This window comes from Pseudophryne corroboree, chromosome 12 (assembly GCF_028390025.1).
Source record: "Pseudophryne corroboree isolate aPseCor3 chromosome 12, aPseCor3.hap2, whole genome shotgun sequence".
NCBI classification, from domain to species: domain Eukaryota; kingdom Metazoa; phylum Chordata; class Amphibia; order Anura; family Myobatrachidae; genus Pseudophryne; species Pseudophryne corroboree.
In genome coordinates, this window is record NC_086455.1 from 127,446,375 (window position 1) to 127,460,746 (window position 14,372).

Below are 14,372 nucleotides of genomic sequence, written 5' to 3' on the forward strand. Positions count from 1 at the left end.
ACGAAGACAGGACCCACTAGCCCTTTGGGGAGACAGAGGGAGAGTCTGCCAGCACACACCAAAAAGCGCTATATATGACAGGGATAGCCTTATGATTAAGTGCTCCCTTATAGCTGCTTTTATATTAATATATTGCCATTTATTTTGCCCCCCCTCTCTGTTATACCCTGTTTCTGTAGTGCAGTGCAGGGGAGAGACCTGGGAGCCTTCCTGACCAGCGGAGCTGTGACAGAAAATGGCGCCGTGTGCTGAGGAGATAGGCCCCGCCCCTTTTTCGGCGGGCTCGTCTCCCGCTATTTAGTACATTTAGGCAGGGGTAAATATCTCCATATAGCCTCTGGGGCTATATGTGAGGTATTTTTAGCCTTTTTAAAGGTTTTCATTTGCCTCCCAGGGCGCCCCCCCCCCAGCGCCCTGCACCCTCAGTGACTGCCGTGTGAAGTGTGCTGAGAGGAAAATGGCGCACAGCTGCAGTGCTGTGCGCTACCTTAAGAAGACTGCAGGAGTCTTCAGCCGCCGATTCTGGACCTCTTCTTGCTTCAGCATCTGTGAGGGGGCCGGCGGCGTGGCTCCGGTGACCATCCAGGCTGTACCTGTGATCGTCCCTCTGGAGCTTCATGTCCAGTAGCCAAGAAGCCAATCCATCCTGCACGCAGGTGAGTTCACTTCTTCTCCCCTCTGTCCCTCGTTGCAGTGATCCTGTTGCCAGCAGGAATCACTGTAAAATAAAAAACCTAAGCTAAACTCTCTAAGCAGCTCTTTATGAGAGCCACCTAGAATTGCACCCTTCTCGGCCGGGCACAAAAATCTAACTGGAGTCTGGAGGAGGGTCATGGGGGGAGGAGCCAGTACACACCACCTGACCTGTAAAAGCTTTACTTTTGTGCCCTGTCTCCTGCGGAGCCGCTATTCCCCATGGTCCTTTCAGGAACCCCAGCATCCACTTAGGACGATAGAGAAAAAAGTAGTAGTGAGGAATGCTGTACAGCAAGAGGACATGTTGGGAGAGTTGTAAGCGACACTGGGCCTTATTTAGAGTTGGACGCAGCCGTGGTGATTGCACGCACAGCCGCGTCCCGGGCATCTGTGTATGCGCAGCGGCTAGTGTGACTGACGGGCGATGGGCATCCGGGGATGGCAACGTGGCGTTGGGGGCGGGGATTTGTCGGACAACAGGAATCGCAGGTGTGTCATGGCCGTTTTCAGTGCGGCCCGATGGTGTTGTTTCCTGCGATAGGGAACATGGTGCCGGACCACCTGCCTACACACAGAAGGCGGCGCCGCACATGCTAGGCGACCTCCAGCATGTGCTTTTAGTGGTCGTAGATTTTGCCAAGATTGCAGTAATAAGACAACCCACAGACTCACATTTACATTCACAAACCTGCTTCTGGGCTGGATGGGATCTTCCACATGTACAGGTTGAAATCATCAGAGCCAGATAAGATGTACTGAAACAACACAATTCAGAAACATATGTAAAATGAAACACAATCAATGAGCTCTTCCACGTGCACAAAGTAACAGTAATCTACAAGTCCCATCATCCAGCCACACTCTGTAACACAGGATGGCAGCTGGGAAACAGTGCGTGCAGCAGCCAACGCCAATGGAGAGAAAGATCAACGGTTTCCAGTAGAAGGAAATAAAAAATAATTATGATCAGATGGTTCCTGGAGTCTGCAATGAGATATATGTGGTAAGACTGCTTTACATAAACTTACATACAAGTATGTATCTGTTTTACATAACACAGACAAGTTCGACTTCACTTTCCATTCACAGTGACTTTTTATGCTGAAGAACCAGTAATAAAAAATAAAAAATTCCAACTGCATCATCCAGACAATCAGACTAATTCCCCAATGTTCCACTACTTCTTCATCCATGCTAAAGGAAAAGCAGGTTTAATCCAGAGCCGTTTCAGCCTGTCCACCAGATTTCTATCCCAGATACACACATAACTGAATCTGAATATATGGCAGCTATGCAAAAGATAAAAACATTGTCCTGTGACAGCTTCCTGAGCAGATTCATAGGTTTAGCTTATCATTATAATGCAGACGGTGCTCAGGGTGTAGGAGACATGTTGGCATTACTTGTGGTGAAGTGGTAGAACACATAATGAATCCACAGGAAGTGGATTAATATATCCTAATATATACACAAATGTTTCCTTGAATGCCTCAAAGCTGATCTGGAACAGGGTAGCTCAACCTTTCTTTATACGATCTCTTTTCGGACACCTGGAGAGAAATGCAGAGTCTGCCAGTTCTTTTAGCCACTTGCCTGGCATAGTCGCATCATTTGCAACCACACTAGCAAGTGCCTCATCTGATCTGATCACAAATGATCCGACCAGTCAGATACATATTGTGGGCGGCCACCAGAAAAGAATCTTCCGGCACAGACAGACGGACCGCCCCGGCCCCTCTACCTCACAACACTCTCCCCCAGTGTCTGCAGTCTTATGACCCATACACACGGTGAGATTCGGGCTATGCCCGATTCTCACTATGGGACAGGGGCTAGGTCGGCATCGCAAGCACATAATGAGTGTGCTTGCGATACTGACTATGTGCGATTTTGGCTACGTGTCAATTTTGACTATCTCTTCTATAGAGATAGTCAAAATTGATTTGCCTGCACAGTCTATCTAGGCTTACGATGCCGACCGCGCGGGACTCGGCATCGAATCGGGATCGCAAGGTGACTTTCACCTTGCGATTTGCACTAACTTTTCTTACAATTTTGACTACATAGTCAAAATCGTAAGAAAATATCTCACCGTGTGTACACACCATTACTGCTGATCTGTCAGCACGGCAGTACCCCACCGGCAGCTGGAGAGGATCAGCCACCCAGGTAACAAACTAACCGCCCAAGTGTGTACCTGGTAGCTGCTCAGATGAGCAAAGTCGCAAAGTCGTTTTCTGGTGGTGGTAATCCGATGTTACAATGTTTGAAAAGCCAATATTTAAGGGAAAAATAAAATCTATAAATAAATATATATATATTTTAATTGTTTGTGTTTTTTTCATTTTTTTTTAAACAAAATCAAGCTGTACAAGTTTTAATACAGGTTCTTCATCTAATTCACTCATAAAAACCTCCCCAGACAATTTCTGACCATTTTCTTGGACTAAAAAAACCCGTCAGTTAAGTGGTTGAAGTAGCTGTAATTTCACAGGCAAAACCGACCTGGTTTACCCTTTTAAATTATTGGCGCTTTTAAAAAAAATTGATAGACTCGCTGGAATCTCGCTGAAGCCTGCATCTCGCAGATCATTACATTTCCCCTCAAATGTGTGCACATTTATCCCAAATACATATTACTAGCATACAACAATAATAACCATTATTCAGTGTATTCTCTACTAATACATTAAAGTGCCCCTTTGATCGTTCTGTGAACACATCCCTACATAAAACATCGCTATTGGTGTATTGAGCTAGCATGTTTTATGCCATTTCCTGGCCTTTAGTGTATTACGTTACATTTTGTGAAGGGAGCTACAGAGAGGCGAGGGAAGGGATAGGGAGACAGTAGTGCAACCAGGCAAAGTTACTTGATCCTAATCTTTAACCACTAAACAGATTGAATATTCATAGTATTGGGGGAAATAGAAGTGCCTGTTCACTCTTATACTGCAATTATTTTCCTCGGAAAATGGGGGTAATTCCAAGTTGATCGCAGCAGGATTTTTGATAGCAATTGGGCAAAACCATGTGCACTGCAGGGGAGGTAGATATAACATGTGCAGAGAGAGTTAGATTTGGGTGGGTTATTTTATTTCTGTGCAGGGTAAATACTGGCTGCTTTATTTTTACACTGCAAATTAGATTGCAGATTGAACACACCCCACCCAAATCTAACTCTCTCTGCACATGTTATATCTGCCTCCCCTGCAGTGCACATGGTTTTGCCCAATTGCTATAAAAAAATCCTGCTGCGGTCAACTTGGAATTACCCCCAATATTGGATATTTGCAAGTCAGTCTGGCCATGCTGATTTTAATAATTAGCTGTTCCCATTTAGTATTACATCAGCTGAGCATACTCTGTACATAAGACCGGTACATTCCATGGGCTGCAGAGATGCCTCAGGACTCAGAAATCTTTTACCTCCTGCCACTAAAACCCCCCACCGGGCAGGAGGGTGCTGACAGATTATCTGATAAGAGCACTGAGCATGTGCTGGAATAGGGAGAGGCCTGTAAGGAATGTTAACAGAAGCCATGAAACCCAGAGTCCAGCTTTCATTTTGTGAGGGTTACATTTCATTACTGGAAGCAATTAGATGGGTGGGGAAGCCTCCAGGCATCAGTAAATAGAAGACTGTCTTACATGGAAGCACATTGTAAACTACAGAAGGACGATATGAAAATCGAGGAAGTGGACATGAGTATATAAATCGCTACTGGCCACTATGTGTATTCTCCTTGGATTATGATACGGAAGACCACAGTGCTAAACGGTCACTTACAACAAGTCTCATCTCTGCACTCATTCTCCAGATTGTCAGAGATAATAAGTGTACATGCCATCTAGGCCAGAGCTCCCACAGCTGTGATCCATACACAAGCTAAGTATGGGACTGCGCTGCCGGAGACATCCATTGAGGGAGCAGTGTTTAGGAATTCTTGTCATAGAAGGGCTTAAGGATCTCTCCCGTCTGCCGGTTTACAGTATAGCTGTCAGCTGGCTTTGTTTATGCAGAATTTGGCCTAAAGGTAGATGGTGCATTCTTTATTAGCTCTTATTAAAATGCAGAAAGAACAGAAGAGAAGTGGGAAGGGATGTAAATGCATGGGCAAGTCTTGTGGTTACACAGTCTGGGCCACAGATTAATGTAAAATGCTAAATGTACAATTAGAAAAGCATGCTGTAGAATTTTTATAAGCATGTCTAACATACCAAACCTCACAATCTTACCAGAGCACAAACCACCGTGTTCCACTCTATGTGGCGGATGCAGTGTTGAATGAAAACTGTTTTTATGGACAAATCTTGTGTGTTTTTAGTAATAGCCTTTATCATGAGGCCTACTGTGACAAATTACATGGCCCTATGTGGGCACTGCTATTATGTAGTGTTAGGACTGCTGATATCAGAGAAGCCGTGAAGTGGCTCAGCAGCTTAAACATGCGTTTGCAAACATGTGTGACTAATTCTCTGAATTTCTATTACCAGATAGGTTCAGGTATGGTTACAGGTAATTTGTAGTGTGCTGAAGGGAAATTTAGGGGTGGGGATTTGCACCCCCGCCCCTTTCTGTCTGGTGTTTTCGCACTGCGCATGCTCTGGGGCTATGCAGAATTGTAAGAAGGGGTATTACTGAATGGTAATGGGATGGTCACAGCAGTGGCAGGTTCCAGGAAGTGGGAGGAATGAAAGAATGAACAGGGTGACTGCCCCCTGTAACACACACAGAAGGGCACAACGTCTCGCAATCTCTCAGCTGACTGCCTACACACTCACAGAGTAGTAACTATGGAAGCACGCACATGGAGAGGGGCAGTGCAGTCGCACAGATTTGTTAAAACTCTGCATACAGGTAGTATTTTTCGCCATGCACACAATGCACATGTACTTGCGGCTGCCTTACATTCAACTCTGCAGCAGCGTCAAAGAGAGGATATTGGGCCGACAGAAATAAGGATTATTGTGAAATTGTCATCCTCCACTACACACACAATGGGAACCTCCGTCACACACAATGGGAACCTCCGTCACACACAATGGGATCCTCCACTACACACACAACGTGATCCTCCGCCACACACAACAGGATCCTCCGCCACACACAACGGGATCCTCCACTACACACAATGTGATCCTCCGCCACACACAATGTGATCCTGCACTACACACAACGGGATCCTCCGCCACACACAACGTGATCCTCCGTCACACACAACAGGATCCTCCGCCACACACAACGGGATCTTCCGCCACACACAACGGGATCCTCCACTACACACAATGTGATCCTCCGCCACACACAATGTGATCCTCCGCCACACACAATGTGATCCTGCACTACACACAATGGGATCCTCCACTACACACACAACGTGATCCTCCGCCACACACAACAGGATCTTCCGCCACACACAACGAGATCCTCCACTACACACAATGTGATCCTCCGCCACACACAATGTGATCCTGCACTACACACAATGGGATCCTCCACTACACACACAACGTGATCCTCCGCCACACACAACAGGATCTTCCGCCACACACAACGAGATCCTCCACTACACACAATGTGATCCTCCGCCACACACAATGTGATCCTGCACTACACACAACGGGATCCTCCGCCACACACAACGTAATCCTCCGTCACACACAATGTGATCCTCCACTACACACAATGCCCAATTTGGTGTTAGAGCTATTGTGCTGCAAAAATAAAAAAAATTCAAAATTACAGTGGCTTTGATTTATCATTTTTATATATGGTTAGTAATACTGCATCACAGCACTGAGTTCTTGGGTGGGGAACATCGATTGTAAGATCCACTGGGATAGGGACTGATGTGAATGGCCAAATATTCTCTGTAAAGCGCTGCGGAACATGTGTGCGCTATATAAATTACTGGTAGTAATAATAATAATAATAATAATAATACATCTGCATCTTTTAAGAAGTAAAATGCTTTATCTTTCAGTTTCCTTTTTATAGGTTTTATTTTTCAGTCTCCTTTTTATCTGTTTTTGCCTTTGGACACAACACAGAACTGATCTACTCAAGGGTGAAAGAAACAGTCTAATACCCAAGGCATAAAAGCTTTATGAAAAAAAAAAAAAAACAACAACACCACAAAGTAATGTATCAAGTAAATATTGCAGGACTCACAGTGTACAAATCTATAAAGTCATTTAAACGTGGACAACCCCATAAATGTCATGTCATATAAATATTCAGAACTTCTGAGGTTATCTGTACAAGTTTAAAAGTTGAAGTGGCTAAAATGAACAAAAGATTTAATTCCGATAATGTTTAGGCTGGAATCTAATTATCCGTGGTAGATTACAGCAGGCTATTTGACCCTTTGGGGCTATACAATTAGACCCGAAGCCAGGAGTTCTCAGGATTTTTTTCGTGAAAAAATCCCTGATAACCGGTTAACCAGGTGCTGCGGCCCAAATAACGAACGAATCAGTGAACTTTTCATGGATTCTGTGTATTAATGCCCGTCAACACATAAATACCGCTTTCACATCCTTCACGTCCGTGACCCGGAATTAGACCCTTTCATACTGGCTTCCCGACCCGGCAATATGCCGGGTCGGGTTGCCATCAGAGGACGGAGCCGGCATCGGGGGCGGGTGCGATGCTGGTAGATGAGATCATCTCCACGCCGCCTCTGCCGTGAACGGGTCCCATAGCACGAGACCCGTTCCCACTGCACCTGACCCGGGAATAACTCTTCTCTAATCCCGGGTTGAATTACCATGTCAGGCGAGCTGGGAATTCATCAGTGACCCCTTTCACATCGCACAGCGACCTGTGTCGACCCGGCAATATAATGGGTCGATACCGGGTTATTTATGCGGTGTGAAAAGGGTTTTAGTTAAAGGGCATTAACGCGTAAAAGGGGTATTAGTTAACGGGTATTAACAAGGCTATCGGGAGAAGCCGGAAGTCCAATTAAATAGTCCTGGGTGTTAAAGCCCAAGGCTACCTTACCGCAGGCAATTGAATACCAGCCATAGTATGAAGTAGCTCGGCCAGGACTGGGCAAATCTTGATCCCCCGAGAGTACGTAGAAATTTATATATTTAAATGTGAGCCGCCATATAACAATGAACAAGCTGTTATATTATTACCTGATCTCTGTCTCCAGCAAAGCAACAGCTCTTCATGGTACAAGAATTAAAGTAACCCTGGTTGTCAAACTGGAATACGGGTAGCCGTGAATGAAGGTCGTACAGTACAGGAGGCAGGCGTCGGCGCAGTGCCAGCAGCTGAGTCCCGCTGCTATTAAATCTCACACTCATCGCACTTTGCAGGGAAAGATTTCCACCGTAGCGTAGAAGAGAGCTAAGATGACAAAAACAATTATTTGCTTTCATAACTATGGTGCTCTTCACAAACCCTATTATACATAATTATTTCCATACAATCCTCATACAATACACAGCAACGTTTGATGTAGGAGTTAAAAGCATACATGCAAGAATGGCATTTTATTAATGCATATAATGGAAATTAGCTCAGCTGGATGCACTTGCACATGGGTTCAAGTGTTGAAGTAGGACACTGAAATCCAGATAAATACCCCTTTTCCAGTGGTTATTGCCGGATCAACATGACAAAATCTAACACCGTCACTGAATTTAACACACATTCATATAGAATAGATGATGCAGGCGGTACTTCCAACTTCAAAGTAAAAAATGAGTGGTGCCCTTCTGAGGATGAGACAAAAAAAAAAGGGTCTCGAAACGTACAGGGCTGGGTTTAAAGGTCTTTAATTGACGACTGCAGCCTTCACACTATGTATATGTATGTGTGTATATATATATATATATATATATATATATATATATATATATATATATATATATATATATGCTCTAGTGGTAAATCGGTTGCGCCTTCAGTGTTCGTGAATAATACGTTGTAAATCCTTAAGTGGTAATTAAAATATGCGTACCAGACATACGTAGAACGTTCGCCTTATTTAGGGTGTCTTTGCATCTGGATATTCCTTACTCGTACTGATTCTCCATTCCCATCCGTCCAGGCATTGGTGTGGAGTTTGTACGTATATGCAAGACAGTGTGTCAATATACTGCTCTTAAAAAGTGACTTGGTGCTATTATTGTGCAAAGTTTGCAATAAAGTGAATATGTGCAGAAGAAGTGCTGTAAGTGCTTGTTAGAAATATATATAATATAGATAAAAATGAATAAAAATAAATATGTTACTGGCAGTGTGCTGATTCCCTTTTTTCTTAGGCACTTACATCTAAAGTTGCAATGAATTAAAAAGATTGCAACTTTAGATGTAAGTGCCTCATATTAATATACCTCCTCTCTAGATCTCCTCTTAATTACTGAGCTATATGGTGTTGCACCCTTAATAAATGGTATTTAAGCACAGTACCTAAGAAAAAAGGGAATCAGCACACTGCCAGTAACATATTTATTTTTATTCATTTTTATCTATATTATATATATTTCTAACAAGCACTTACAGCACTTCTTCTGCACATATTCACTTTATTGCAAACTTTGCACAATAATAGCACCAAGTCACTTTTTAAGAGCAGTATATTGACACACTGTCTTGCATATACGTACAAACTCCACACCAATGCCTGGACGGATGGGAATGGAGAATCAGTACGAGTAAGGAATATCCAGATGCAAAGACACCCCAAATAAGGCGAACGTTCTACGTATGTCTGGTACGCATATTTTAATTACCACTTAAGGATTTACAACGTATTATTCACGAACACTGAAGGCGCAACCGATTTACCACTAGAGCAAATTTGAGAATTAAGTTCCCCTGGGAATTGGACATTTTGAAATCTGGTTGCGACACCATTTACTTTGGGAGTGTTTTTTAAGTAATTTAAACTTTGCACTATTTTATGTATAATTTATAATCTCCCGTCTCAGGGATATCTGGTTATAGAATATTCAGGTTGTAGCGCTATCTGCACCTTTTGTACACAATATATATATATATATATACATACATACACACACACACACTATATATATATATATATATATATATATATATAGCAAGTATCGGAACAGCGGCACTCAGCAGACTGAAGAAATAGTTAAAACGTCTTTATTGCGGTCCTACGCCGTTTTGGGGACACCCCCCGTCTTCAGGGACAAACAGTATGATCATACTGTTTGTCCCTGAAGACGGGGGGTGCCCCTGAAACGGCGTAGGACCGCAATAAAGACGTTTTAACTATTTCTTCAGTCTGCTGAGTGCCGCTGTTCCGATACTTGCTACATAGGATCCTGCAACAGATCCACGGAAGGCACGGTATCCGTTCACATGGTCGACCATGTTATGGTCGACAGTCATTAGGTCGACCACTATTGGTCGACATTGACATGGTCGACACATGAAAAGGTCGACATGAGTTTTTTAACTTTTTTTTTACTTTTGGGGAACTTTTCCATACTTTACGATCCACATGGACTACGATTGGAACGGTAAAGTGTGCAGAGCGAAGCGGTAGCAGAGCGAAGGCACCATGCCCGAAGCATGGCGAGCGAAGCGAGCCATGTGAGGGGACGCGGTGCACTAATTGGGGTTCCCAGTCACTTTACGCAAAAAACTACACCAAAAAAAGTAAAAAAAACTAATGTCGACATTTTCATATGTCGACCTTTCATGTGTCGACCATGTGTCCATGTCAATGTCGACCAATAGTGGTCGACCTAAAGACTGTCGACCATAACATGGTCGACCATTCATACCGGAACCGGAAGGCACCGCAGCCAGTTAAGTTTTCCTACCCATATTTGAGTGCCGGGTCTCACCGCTACAATATATATATATATATATATATATATATATATATATATACACACAAACAGAGAACCCAGCACTCACCAAAGTAAACTCACTTATCCTCAACAATTCAATAAATAAATGATGGGGGTTTAGTTGGTGGATTGGCCAATGCACGGAAGCCTGCATACCGATTTTCAAGGTACCCCACCTTCATGCAGGTCCTACACTATCACAGAGTCTTAAAACCTGACTACTTCACTGCTGCATCATCTGCCTGCTAGATGTAATGTGTACCTGCCACAGACTTTATGGCTTTTAAAGGCACACTAGTCACCTATTGCACTGGTTCAAAGATGATTGCTAAAGAACAGCTGAGACAGGTTCAGGATAATAAAGTCCACACAGGGGTGGTATATAAATCCACAAAAGGACTGCAAAGAGTCCTACATGTTTGCTTCCATTGCTCTTAACCTCCTGTGATAGGCCCATGACTGTCTTTCTCACTCACTGACCCCTTTCTCTCACACATAGATCATTTTCCAGATCATGCGCCTTATCCCTGGAATGCCACAGCTTGTATTCTCAGTCTCCACCTCTGCCTAAAGGCCACTAAACTCTCAGCGGAAACTACTCAGCCCCAGACTGACGTTCATGCATTCGGAAACTGACTCACGGCTGTGTTTACTTCATCACAAGCAAATCTTTTTTATGCAAGCAACAACTTGCGTCTTACAACTTGGTAGCGACCACCAGCCAACAAACAATATTTAGTTCCTCTACTTTAAGTTTTTGCTAGCAATATGCTGAAAAGACTGTAACTAGAGTGTTTTCTACAAATGAATATTGGTAGTATCAGCTGCAGAATGGTACGCAGCCAACACAAATATCTGTGCTGACCAATAAAGGACAATGTTAGACGGCGATGTTCTACTCATCCAACTGGACAGGCTGCATTTCATGCATCTGACCTGGGCAGGAATAGAAGTACTTTGATTATTGCACATATTAAAGCTTTTTAACACATATCTTTAGATATAACTAAAGGCCCATACACACTGGGCGATTTTGAGCTGAAAGCAGGTCACTTTTGGTGTGTTGAGCTGCTTTCAGCTCAAAGCCGCCCAGTGTGTATGCACAAGCGGTGAGCGCTGATGCGCGCTCCCGCTAAATCGCCAGCGGGCGCCGTTCATCTACTGGAATTACCAGTAGATGAACGGCGGGGTGAGCAGCTTTCCATAGCGTCCTGCTATGGAAAGCCGCTCACCCCCGCTGACATCGCTGGGCAGGGGGGAAAAGCGCTCAGTGTGTATGGACCTTCAGTTAGTCAAGTGTACCTTTCAGGCAGACGTTTATACATTGTTCTTTGCCTCAGCAACAAATACACTCAGGTCTGTACATTGAAAACAAAGGTTTCTACAAAGCAGACGTGTTTTCATATTTGCCTGGAGGACAATTGTTTGATGGCGTTCCCCTTTAATATTTTATGGCATGGCCAAATTAAGCATTACACTGCCATGTTACAGATATACACAGAAGGGATCAGTCATTAGCTAAGTCGACCCAATTTAAATATGCCCCCTCCCCACCCCAAATACTGTAGTGCAACATGGTTTGACTAGGGTGCTCAATCACCCCTTCTCGCTGGATTTACATCCAATTGTAAGTGGTCAATTCAATGTACAATGGGGATAATTCAGAGTTGATTGCAGTAGCAAATTTGATAGCAGTTGGGCAAAACCATGGCTCTCATTCCAAGTTGATCGCTTGCTGTCGTTTTTTGTAGTGCAGCAATCAGGTTACTACTGCGCATGCGTATGCACCGCAATGCGCACGCGCATCGTACTGGTACAAACAGCATCGTTGCTGTGCAATGCTTCTAGCGACGAATCCATTGGCACAACCGATCGCAAGGAGATTGACAGGAAGAACGCGTTTACGGGCGTCAACTGACCGTTTTCTGGGAGTGGTAAGGAAAATGCAGGCCTGTCCAGGCGTTTGCAGGGCGGATGTCTGACGTCAATTCCGGGACCGGACAGGCTGAAGTGATCGCAAGGGCTGAGTAAGTTCAGACATACTCAAAAACTGCAAAAAACTTTTTCGTACCGCTCAGCTGCACATGCGATCGCACACATGCAAAGCGAAAATACACTCCCCCGTGGGCGGAGACTATGCGTTTGCACGGCTGCAAAAAGTAGCTAGCGAGTGATCAACTCGGAATGAGGGCCCATGTGCACTGCAGGTGTGGCAGACATGTGCAGAGAGAGTTAGATTTGGGTGGGTTATTTTGTTTCTGTACAGGGTCAATACTGGCTGCTTTATTTTTACACTGCAATTTAGATTTCAGTTTGAACACACCCCACCCAAATCTAAGTCTCTCTGCACATGTTATATCTGCCCCACCTGCAGTGCACATGGTTTTGCCCAACTGCTAACAAATTTGCTGCTGCAATCAACTCTGAATTAGGCCCATTGTGTCTACAAGCACTTGCCCATTATGGTACTTGCAACATTGTTCGTTTTCCCACACATACCTGTGTGGTGCAAGAATACAGTAGCGTTTTTGCTGGTTGCGATGTGCTATCCTGGTGCGTCACACTACAGCCACTGCCTCTCATTTTGTCGCCCCCAAAGTGAGGCCCCTCAACCACCCAGTTTGTGATGTGATTCCATGTGTTCATGTTATTCAAGGTACTAACTACGCGCATCCTTTTCACTTTCATATGCTGCAGATGTTAGCAACAGCTTGCCGTTACTGGAAAACTGGTTCTACTACCAAGGTATAAAAGCCAGCGCTGTGTGAGCCGATTCAGAAAGCAGCTGTTTAATGTAAAGATGGTCACTTAAAAATGGTATTCTACTTGCAGTTACTGCCCTAAATAACCGCCATATAGCTTAGTGAAAGCCAACACTGAGGAGAACACCCCACTAATTTTAAACAGTAATTTCCAAATCTCATTCTAGAGACAATTTTCTTGCATATTTGAAAGATAAAAAAATAAGAATTTACTTACCGATAATTCTATTTCTCGGAGTCCGTAGTGGATGCTGGGGTTCCTGAAAGGACCATGGGGAATAGCGGCTCCGCAGGAGACAGGGCACAAAAAGTAAAGCTTTTCCAGATCAGGTGGTGTGCACTGGCTCCTCCCCCTATGACCCTCCTCCAGACTCCAGTTAGGTACTGTGCCCGGACGAGCGTACACAATAAGGGAGGATTTTGAATCCCGGGTAAGACTCATACCAGCCACACCAATCACACCGTACAACTTGTGATCTAAACCCAGTTAACAGTATGATAACAGAGGAGCCTCTGAAAGATGGCTCCCTAAACAATAACTCGAATTAGTTAACAATAACTATGTACAAGTATTGCAGATAATCCGCACTTGGGATGGGCGCCCAGCATCCACTACGGACTCCGAGAAATAGAATTATCGGTAAGTAAATTCTTATTTTCTCTATCGTCCTAGTGGATGCTGGGGTTCCTGAAAGGACCATGGGGATTATACCAAAGCTCCCAAACGGGCGGGAGAGTGCGGATGACTCTGCAGCACCGAATGAGAGAACTCCAGGTCCTCTTTTGCCAGGGTATCAAATTTGTAGAATTTTACAAACGTGTTCTCCCCTGACCACGTAGCTGCTCGGCAGAGTTGTAATGCCGAGACCCCTCGGGCAGCCGCCAAAGATGAGCCCACCTTCCTTGTGGAATGGGCCTTAACAGATTTAGGCTGTGGCAGGCCTGCCACAGAATGTGCAAGTTGAATTGTGTTACAAATCCAACGAGCAATCGACTGCTTAGAAGCAGGCGCACCCAACTTGTTGGGTGCATACAGTATAAACAGCGAGTCAGATTTTCTGACTC

General features: G+C 44.3%; 1 protein-coding gene across 2 annotated transcripts in view; it reads right to left on the reverse strand.

Annotated features, from left to right (window-relative positions):
- The window catches only part of DCAF5 (DDB1 and CUL4 associated factor 5), a 145,572-nt gene that overhangs the window by 24,551 nt on the left and 106,649 nt on the right, over positions 1–14,372 (reverse strand). For both annotated transcript variants that reach the window (XM_063948007.1, XM_063948006.1), the window contains exons 6-7: positions 7,846–8,059; positions 1,385–1,451 (exon numbers count right to left, since the gene is read on the reverse strand). In XM_063948007.1, the coding sequence (XP_063804077.1) occupies positions 1,385–1,451; positions 7,846–8,059 (281 nt within the window). The remainder of the gene's footprint in view (positions 1–1,384; positions 1,452–7,845; positions 8,060–14,372) is intronic.